The sequence below is a fragment of the Zonotrichia albicollis genome, chromosome 10 (assembly GCF_047830755.1).
Source record: "Zonotrichia albicollis isolate bZonAlb1 chromosome 10, bZonAlb1.hap1, whole genome shotgun sequence".
In the NCBI taxonomy this organism is placed as follows: Eukaryota; Metazoa; Chordata; class Aves; order Passeriformes; family Passerellidae; genus Zonotrichia; species Zonotrichia albicollis.
Window position 1 is genome coordinate 6,965,647 of NC_133828.1, and position 9,648 is coordinate 6,975,294.

General features: G+C 41.8%; 2 protein-coding genes across 8 annotated transcripts in view; one reads left to right on the forward strand and one right to left on the reverse strand.

The window, feature by feature from the left end:
- MAP3K19 (mitogen-activated protein kinase kinase kinase 19) overlaps window positions 1-9,648 on the forward strand; it is a 25,005-nt gene that overhangs the window by 5,770 nt on the left and 9,587 nt on the right. For 3 of the 5 annotated variants that reach the window (XM_074547898.1, XM_074547901.1, XM_074547899.1), the window contains 4 exons: window positions 33-2,468; window positions 3,614-3,766; window positions 3,982-4,679; window positions 6,199-8,056. In XM_074547898.1, the coding sequence (XP_074403999.1) occupies window positions 33-2,468; window positions 3,614-3,766; window positions 3,982-4,679; window positions 6,199-6,265 (3,354 nt within the window). In that variant the 3' untranslated portion in view covers window positions 6,266-8,056. Of the gene's footprint in view, window positions 1-32; window positions 2,469-3,613; window positions 3,767-3,981; window positions 4,680-6,198; window positions 8,057-9,648 lie in introns of those variants that run through there. The other 2 variants (XR_012581903.1, XM_074547900.1) reach the window with 2 other exon arrangements.
- CCNT2 (cyclin T2) overlaps window positions 7,779-9,648 on the reverse strand; it is a 25,648-nt gene continuing 23,778 nt past the window's right edge. For all 3 annotated transcript variants that reach the window (XR_012581904.1, XM_074547914.1, XM_005487911.4), the window contains one exon: window positions 7,779-7,950. Coding sequence is in view for 1 of the 3 variants with exons in the window: in XM_005487911.4 (XP_005487968.4) it covers window positions 7,928-7,950 (23 nt within the window). In the remaining 2 variants the exon portion in view is untranslated. The remainder of the gene's footprint in view (window positions 7,951-9,648) is intronic.

Genomic DNA, 9,648 nt, shown 5'->3' on the forward strand with positions numbered 1-9,648 from the left:
ACACTATTAATGGTTTTTTATGGAAATTACAGTTTCATTTGCCACCAGTGACATGTCAATCTCTAAGAACAATTCATCTTGCTCCTCTAAAGGATGATATTTTCAATGAAAGCAGAAACATCAAAAATATTTTAACTATTATGAACTTTATTCCTCAGCCTATAAAACCAGTTACTAAATTTTATCAGTATCAGTTAGACAACTTATTAAACAGGCACAGTGAAAAGTCATCAGAATTGATCATGGCCACAATTTCTGATAAGTTCACTCCAGTGAAGGACCTGTACTACTTCAGCATTAATAACTGTGACAAGTACCTCGACAAAAAGAAGGAAGAAATCCACAGCCATTTCAAATGGAGGGAGGCTGATGTAGGAATCCACAGTGGGAAGAAGAACCAGGTGAGATTCCCGTGCTCAGTGGTTTGTGAGAAGATCAATCTTGTGAGCCAAGCCAGGTTCTGGGGTCAGAGTCATCCCCAGCTGAGCTCAGGCAGTGCTCTGGTGAACTGTGGCATTTTCACAGCCCAGGCAGCATTTACAGTGTCCAGCAACAGCAATGCCTCCAGAGCTGGCAAGAAGCAAAGCAGAGCAGAGAATTGCTGTAGCACTGGTCTGGAAGAAGGAAATGCTACAGAGATGATGCTGGATTATGAAGCACAGGAAGATGCTGAGAGTGCCAATCAGGATTTAGATTCTTCCTGTAAAAATGAAGTGATAGAGGCCTACCAAGCCTTGGAAGATAATTCTGTAGTTGCACTAATTCCCTTGAGAGTAGAAGCTCAAGATCCCTCTGGAAAACAGTCAGAAAATCAAGTCTGTCTCTCTGAACCTGAAATAGCAAAAGAAACCACATCAGCAGCAACTTCAGAGGACCAGAGTGAGCTTGTAGCTGTTGCTCATGCTATGCTCTCTGAACAAGAGCCAGCCAGGGAGCCACACACTGCTGAAACACCTGCCACAAAAAAGGGTGGTGTCTGTACCCTGCCTCCTCATGTTCCTCAGAGCCTCAATGTTCTTGCTCACAAAGAAAATGACAAAAATAAACTAAAGATGAATAGAAATAAATATTCATTGAAATCTAAAATTAATAATAAGATAAAAGTGTCTGAAGACTTAATTGCTTCTGAAGAGGTTACCACAAAATCAAATGCCAAGAGTCAGATTTTTCCATCTCTGGAACTGACAAAAGTGAAATCTGAGGCTTCCATGAAGTGTCAGAAAAAAAACACTCAAGGACACAAAGGCCACGTTGCTCAGAGTGCTCAGAAAATTAAAAAGCAAAGTTGCTCCTGCAGTTGCAAAAATTCAGCTGTCTGTAAGAAACATGTTACTCCACTTTGTCTGTCACGTGCACCCTCTGCTTCAGATTTTGCAGATCTGAAGTACACTGACATGTTCAAGATAATAAATTCAGATGACCAAGGGCCAGGCATTTATGAGATGTTTGGAACTCCAGTGTATTCCCGCATGAGAGACCTCGATCAGCACGAGGACAGGTTTTACAGAGGTGGTTGTTCTGTTCCACCAGCAAGATGCACCTGCAGATCTGCCTGCAGTAAAGGGGGAGAAAGCAGCAGAGTCAGAAACACTCAAAAGAAAACACATTCCAAGCCAAAGAAGATCACACCTGGTGCTAAACAAAAGCAGAAAGGTTTGATCACAAAGGACAGTGTGACCAAGCTGAGTGACAGCAACACAGAGCAAGATAATGCAACAGCTTCTGACTTGGGTTTTCTAACACACACCTTGAGTAGCACAACGTTGTTCCATGGAGACATGGATCATCAGCTCACATTTTTAGAAGAGCTTTCACAGTCAACTAAGCAAAATGAAATGTTTACAAATTCAAACCTCTCAACTATTAAAGAAGTTTCTTTGGAGCAGTTGTTAGACAGCCAGGATGAATCCAGCCATCAGAGAGCTGCTGCCTGCAGCCAGGATCTCCTTCAGCTCAGTGGTCAAGGCTGCAGAGAATGTGTTGCTCCAAGTGGCAGTCTGGTAACAGCAGAGCAGGACATCTGTGTGCCCCAGGGCAGGGGGGACAGGGATGGTGGCAAAGGCTGGGAATCACACCAGGACTCCAAGCCTGTCAATAAATGTGAGTTGTCCTTTTCAGATCGACTGGAATGTCAGTCCCCTACAAAAATATTAGATCACAGTTGTGCAAACACACCTCAAAACAGTGGTTTGGCAAATGAATTGACTCAGGCTTCAGTGATTTGGACAGAAAATGCCAAAAGCCCCAGTCCCCAGACAAGTCAAAACATTTCTTCTTGGTCAGATGCTGAGGATGTGACTGATGAGTTGCTTTGTTGTCTGGCCAAAGAGTTGCTAATGCTTGAAGAAAAAGACACCAACTCTTCAAGAACAAAAAATACATGTTCTAAAATACAAAACACACAGAGTGAAGAAGAGGAGAATATGATGAATGGAGCTGGAGCAATAATAAATAGTGCTCTAGAGAAGGTAAAAGTAATTTCTTCTTGTAACTTGCTAAATAATTTGATTGATGCTTCACACAAGTTTGGATGAAAAATGGGAAATGTGTGCTTATTAAAGAGATTTATCAAGTCTTTTTTCCTTGGGCCAGCTGCCCGCTGATTGTTCCAGTGCTCTGTTGAATATATCTGTGTTAGAGGCTGCATGTCAGGACACAAGCCAGAAGGTACTAGGGCATGACAGGAATAGCTGCCAAAGCTTATATAAATTGACAAATTGCAGTGAATAAAGAGAATAGGCTGTTTGAAGAGCTTGTATAAAAAGGTTTTGGGCAAGGCAAGAGCTGGAGATGTGGACAGGAATATGAAAAGGCACTACAAATAGTCTTGCATATCCAGAAGGGCATTTACCTTGGGTCTCTGAGTGCAACCAGATACTTTTGTAGATATGAGCCATAAGTATTGGTTTATCAGACAGGCTTATCCAGTTTAATTAATGCTTAATCAAAACTTTGAGCTCAGAAGGCTCAGATTTTGGCCCCCAAGTCAGCTGCATGCCTTCACCTACTAAGGTGTTTCTCTACCAGTACTGCTTCTCCTTGGTCCTGTTAGCTCTTTGTCAATATAAATTGCAAATTTATAAGGAAATGTCTTTCACTACATATTGATGAACTCCCTTGTGCTTCTGCAGCCACAGGTGCCAATTACAGCTCTGTTCTCACTTCCCCCAGGGAGACCCATGGCTAGATGGGAGAATTATTGCCATCTTTCTGAAGCAGTCTCTTCTTCCTGGGAAGTCATGGCCTGTTATTTTCACCAGACTTGTGTTGCATGTGTTACTTAGAGCATGATGATAGCCATATTCAGCTTAGCAAACTGTGAGACCAAAAAAGAGAGTGTATCCTGCTCTTTTAAGTGCTCTTCTGTCTTGGTGGCAATGGAAGATGTCATGTTGTAACCTTCTGGTTATGCACTGTTGTGATTTATACTTGAAAATATTTATACAGTTTTACCTATATAGCAATTCTATCAATGAGCTGAGCAATTTATATGCATAAAAATCTATAAATAAAGTCATGCCAGGAAAAATTATTCCTTATGAAAAAGGGGGGACCAAATGAAGCCTGTCTTTTCCTCTCTGCTTTCTCCCCACACTGACCATCATCTTTCTAGCAGAGTTACAGTAAAGCCTTTTTGGCTTCAAATGAAGAAAAGGGCCTTCTAAACTTTGATGAATCTACTAAATTACCAAGAAGCAGTTTAGCTACCAAAGATCCTATAATGTGGACAAGAGGAGAAGTCCTTGGAAGGGGAGCCTATGGCACGGTAAGTTAATGTCTGAAGATGCTGAGATGTGTTGGTCATCGTTGAGCTACACCTTATTTTAAAAATAGCTGTTATCTTAGTCAAGAAATGGGTTAAATATTTTGGATTACACAGTGAGATATGAAACATGAAAAGCACAAAGCTTTTACGTAAAATAAGTAAATACACAAGTTTTGTCTCCTGTCTTGTTTTGATAAGTGCTGGTTTCACTGCAGGTGTACTGTGGTCTGACAAGCCAGGGACAGTTAATAGCTGTAAAACAGGTGGCTTTGGACACATCAGATCAACTCACTACAGAAAAGGAGTATCAGAAGTTCCACGAGGAAGTTGATCTTTTGAAGACATTGAAGCATGTAAATATTGTAACTTATTTAGGAACTTGCCTGGAAGACAACATTTTAAGCATATTCATGGAGTTTGTTCCCGGTGGCTCCATCTCCAGTATTCTGAATCGCTTCGGGCCCTTGCCAGAAGTTGTCCTGTGTAAATACACCAAGCAAATTCTACAAGGGGTTGCATATTTACACGCCAACTGCGTGGTGCACAGAGACATCAAAGGCAACAACGTGATGCTCATGCCCACGGGGGTGATCAAGCTGATTGACTTTGGCTGTGCCAGGCGCCTGGCCTGGGCCAGCCTGGGCGGCACGCGGGGCGAGCTGCTGCGCTCCGTGCACGGCACTCCCTACTGGATGGCTCCAGAGGTCATCAGCGACTCCGGCTACGGCAGGAAGTCTGACATCTGGAGCGTGGGCTGCACCGTGTTCGAGATGGCCACAGGCAAACCCCCTCTGGCTTCCATGGACAGGGTGGCGGCCATGTTCTACATCGGGGCCCACCGCGGGCTGATGCCGGCCCTGCCCGCTCGCTTCTCCAGCGCGGCCGCCGAGTTCGTGCACGCCTGCCTGACCAGGTAGGGAGAGCTGCAGAATGGAAGGGAAGATGCAGATGGAAGGGTTGTGTTCTGGAGATGGCTCATGGGAGCTTAGGTTGTGGTACATATGGTTTTATTGTAAATGCATGGGCTTTTCAGCTTTTCTGGAAAGCCTTTTATCTATATCTATATCTATATCTATATCTATATCTATATCTATATCTATCTAATCTATATCTATATATCTATATCTATATCTGATCTAGATCTATATATCTATATATCTATATCTATATCTAATCTATATCTATCTATATCTATATCCATATCTATATATCTATATATCTATATATCTATATATCTATATATCTATATATTTATATATCTATATATCTATATATCGATATATCTATATCTATATCTATCTATCTATCTAATCTATCTATCTATCTATATCTATATCCATATCCATATATCTATATATCTATATATCTATATCTATATAATCTATCTATAGGAGCTTTACTCTTTATAATCATAACAAAAAGCCCTCACAGATTCTCTTTTTGCAGGCCTTATACTCATCATTTACTTTCCCTGTAATTTTCATGCATAAACATGGCACCGTTAAATCTTGGACAGAACCTTTGATAAATTTCTTTGCTGTGTTTTGCAGTTCCAGGATTGCTTGAGTGTGCTCTATGTCAGACAAATTGTTTTAAAGACAGTATTCTAAATGGAAGTGGAATGGAATTAAGAGAGAATTTTTAAGAGTCTTGTTTTAAAATGTGTTAAGTGATACCCACCAATTAGAGTTCAGGTTCTGGCCAAGCTCTAGCTCTGCTTGGATGGAATCATTGACAATGAGCCCAGATGTTTTCTGCATCAAAAAGTATCCAAGCCCTTTGGGCTTGAAGTCTAAGTCTAAATTAAGTCTAAATGGACTTAATTCTTGTCTTCTGCAGTGGAAAAATCTATTATCACTGCCAGTCCAGGAAACACCTACTTATTTGAAACATAACATTTATTAGAAACATAAAGTTCTCTCTGTAAAACCCCAAACCACTAGCATTCACACATTATACGAACAATTTTTGTGATGTTTGTTTTGTTTTAAACAAAGCCTGGGCTTCTTAAAATGTATGACATTGATTAGAGATGACAGAACAACCTGACTGACAGAGGCTTAAACAGATAATTATTGCCTGTCTTAAATACATTGTTGGTGCACCTGAAATAGCCAGTTCAGCAGAATTATTCAAAGATTTGCAAGGAATTCAGGGGAATAAGTAATGATTTCTTTAACAATAAAATATTTCCATTTTATAATTCATAAATTCCAACAGTCTTTTCCCTTCAAGCCTCCCTTCCTTTCTATCAACTTTACAAAAAAAAAACCAAAAACCTAAAAACGAGTAGTGAATTGATTAATAATAATATTAATAATAATAATAAAGGCTAATTTTGCAATTAGGTTTTTACAGGTTTTTGAATTAGGTTTTACATCGCAGGCATAGATATTAATTTTATATATTGATTTGTGGAACCTTCAATGCAGAGATCAACACAAACGGCCTTCTGCTCTGCAGTTGCTGGACCATCCCTTTGTGAAAGGAGGACAGTGAATTTTTCCAAACTCTTGCCAAATGAGCATGTATTTTCCATGGAAAAGATTTTCCCTTGTGGAAAAAAGACCAGAAGGAACTGGATTTTAATATGACAGCAGAAATACTGGAGAGCAGTCGTGTTTAAGGAGCCTGTTACTGGGCAGCAGTGATTAAAGAGTGCCTGTTCTGCAGTGCCTTCCTTCCCTGTGAACACAAGGCCACGTTGTGTTGTATTTGGAGAGACTTAAAAGGAAAATAAAGTCACCATCACTGGCATGCAACAGGCCAGGTAAGCTGGAATGTCTGTAAAATCCTATGGAACAAGGTATGGGCAGAGAGCTCTGCAACTTGGAGATGAGTAATGAGTGTGAGGAACCTCAGGTCATCTACTGGCATAAAATGTACTGAGGCTTTTATTCAGTCAGGTCACCCTTTTGTTTTACTGGATGGGCACTTCAGTTTTTAGCTGGTGAATGAGTTTTTTAGGTGCATAGATCAGCCCTGTGTTCCTGAGGCCCTGAAACTCCACAGGATACTTTGTAAGAGATAATGATGTAAGCCATGGGACTGCCTGTTTTAAATAAATAGTGCATTTTATGGCACTTTGAGGTCCCAGAAGGCTGAGGTTGGAAGGGGCTCTGGAGATGTTCTGGTCAGCCCCATGCTCAGAGCAGGGCTGGCTGCAGCAGGTTGCTCAGCCTTGGCCCATTGGCTTTGAGTATGGATGGAGACTCCCCAGCCACCCCAGGCAACATGCTCCAGGCTTTAACCCCCTCATGGCAAAAGTGATTTTATGGTTGAAGACTGTCTTATAAGTCAAGTTGTCCTGTTGTCCCTTGTTCTGTCACTGCTAGAGTCTGGCTGTGTGTTCCTTTGCTCTCTGAAAACCTGAAGTGTTTCTCTGACCACTGCAGTGGGCACTGTCTGACTGGGTGACAGAACAGAGCCCCTCTGCACTCCAGGGGTCTGTACACTTGGTAGAACTAACTACTACTAACTGCACAAAATTAAATAAAATCTAAAAAGGATTGTTAATTATTAATAAAGCAAAAAAGCAGGTGTTAGTATTTAGAATGTCCTTTTGTTGATAAAGCTTCTTCCTATCAAGATGTGGTAAATCTTTAGCCTTTGTGAGCAGCTGGGCTCCAGGAAGAGAGGCAGGAACACTGAGCCCTACAACTGTTCAGAGCTGAGCTCTCAAGAATCCAGGACACTGACCTCAGTGTCAGCTCTGATGTAATGTGAACATTATAAAAGCAACTTTCCTCAGAGTGCTAAACACATCTTAGTTACTTAAACTGCTTTCAAACTTTATTTTATCCCAGTGGTCAGTCTCCTGACTTCAGAAAGTTGAGTCTAAACTTCATAAAAGCAAAGAGAAATCAGTACTTCTAGCAAAATTCTTTATTAATAGTTTCTGTAGGTATAATGTCACATAACAATGACAGAACATTATGCCAGTATAAGAGAAATCCTAACATCACAGTAATCTTCAAAGTTCAAGCAGTTAACAGTCCTTTTTTGAGGAATATTGATTGGTGCTCATGCCAGACATCCATGGCAACATCATGTTAAAGTATCTTCACGTTAAAGTACCTTGCAGAATAAAGGCAGGAGCCTGGGCATGTGAGCTCTAGTGGGATGTACATAATTCCATCATGTGTACTAATTCTTCTCAGATTAAGGTAGAGTCTTCAACAAAGCTGCAAAGTAAATATGAGGGTTTATTTAGCATGAAATGAAACTGAGATGAGAGTCATAAGCAAGGAAAGAATGGGAATGCTCTAGAATATATAATTAATTTAAAAAGGTCAGCATTACAAACCCCCCTTCTTATGCACAGCATACAAGCAAAGCTAACATCTCTTGTTGGAGTTCTCCAATATTAAGGTTACCAGTTATTTGCAATCTGTCATGTTTAATCCAGTTAATTACACTGAAAATAATCATTAGAGGTTTGTAAAACTTGAACCTGAGGTTTTAATCAAAATGTGAAAGCACATTTTTGCTTAACCAGACTTCAAGAATGAGGTGTCAGTTTAAGGCCAGCACTTGCAAGAAAGGTATTTCAGTTTAATCAGAGCTGTGCTCGCAGCAGAGCTCAGGGCCCAGCACAGCTAAGCCAAGCCCTGTGTTCATCTGGGGAACCTTGGGTCACTTGGCTGAACCAGTCTGGTGGAGCAGCCTACAAACAAGTCTAATTTTGCATATTTCTTACTTGAGGAGATCAGAGATTTCCGCACCAAAATCCAGGTGCCTAATTCCAGGTATCCATTGTAACAAGGGGAAAGGGTGTGAAATCCTGAAAACTGCTTGTTTTTTTCATGAGACTGAGCTACTCAGTGAGCAGGGTCACAATTTGCTTCATTATTTATAGCAGAGCAGGGCAAGCTTTGCTGGTTTAAAGGCTACACCTTCCTTTCCGACACCAGTAAGGAGCCATTGCAGTGCACGCAGCCTGCCAGGCTGTGGCTGCGGCTTTCCCCAGGATTTGGAGCCCAACTCCCGCAGCTGAGGGCACAGCCCTGTCCCGTGTGAGGGCAGGGGCAGCCGGGCTTTCTCTCCCCGCAGCGGGACCGGGGCTGTCGCCTCAGCAGGGCGGGGCCAGGGGCAGCCGGCCCCGCTGTTACACTGCTCTGGAACTACCACCAGCAGTAGGAGGTAAAGATTTGCATCTAAAAATGCACACATCTGCCTCTCTTTCCAAGGAAGCAGAGCCTGGTCCCCGAAAACTCTAGAGTCTCTTGAGATTATTTGGGTTCAAATTTAGTGCTGTTCCAGAAAGCTCCGCAGGAACCCATGCAATTCCTACAGCACTGCTATCAAAGCTCTGGCTCTTGCACACAGCAAAGAACCAGAGTTCTCCCAAGGAAGGGCCCCAGGACACACTCCAGTGCCTTCCCCTCCTATTGCTCCCTTCCCACAGGGACTGCACCACGGGACAGCTAAGGAATTTTAGAGGTTTCTCAGAAAACACAATGTCTGAACTATGGCAACATCAGTGTTGCTGTTACAAGTGCAGGAGTATAGGGGAGTCAAACCCCCACACTGAGTTTCAAGGTTATCGATTTAGTTTGGATTTAGGTTGGAGATCTACTTCAGAAGCCAGAGAAAGTCACTCCCAGTAGCAATGGGAGAGAAGACTCCTGGCACAATTATCTCTTTAAGGTGTAAGGAGTTAAGCCTTTCAGAGAAAGGAGGAATTAACTAGCTACTTCAGTCTGACATAACTTCCAAGGCTCAAGACATAAATTTTTAGAACTGATTATGTGCATTTACATCAAATTAAAGAAAGCAAACAAAGTCCACTTTCCCTGCAAAACAAGGATTGGGAACCCTTCCTTGTAAGGTCTAAGAAAGAATGCATGGTGTAGCACTGTCACCCGCCCCCTCACTGCTAA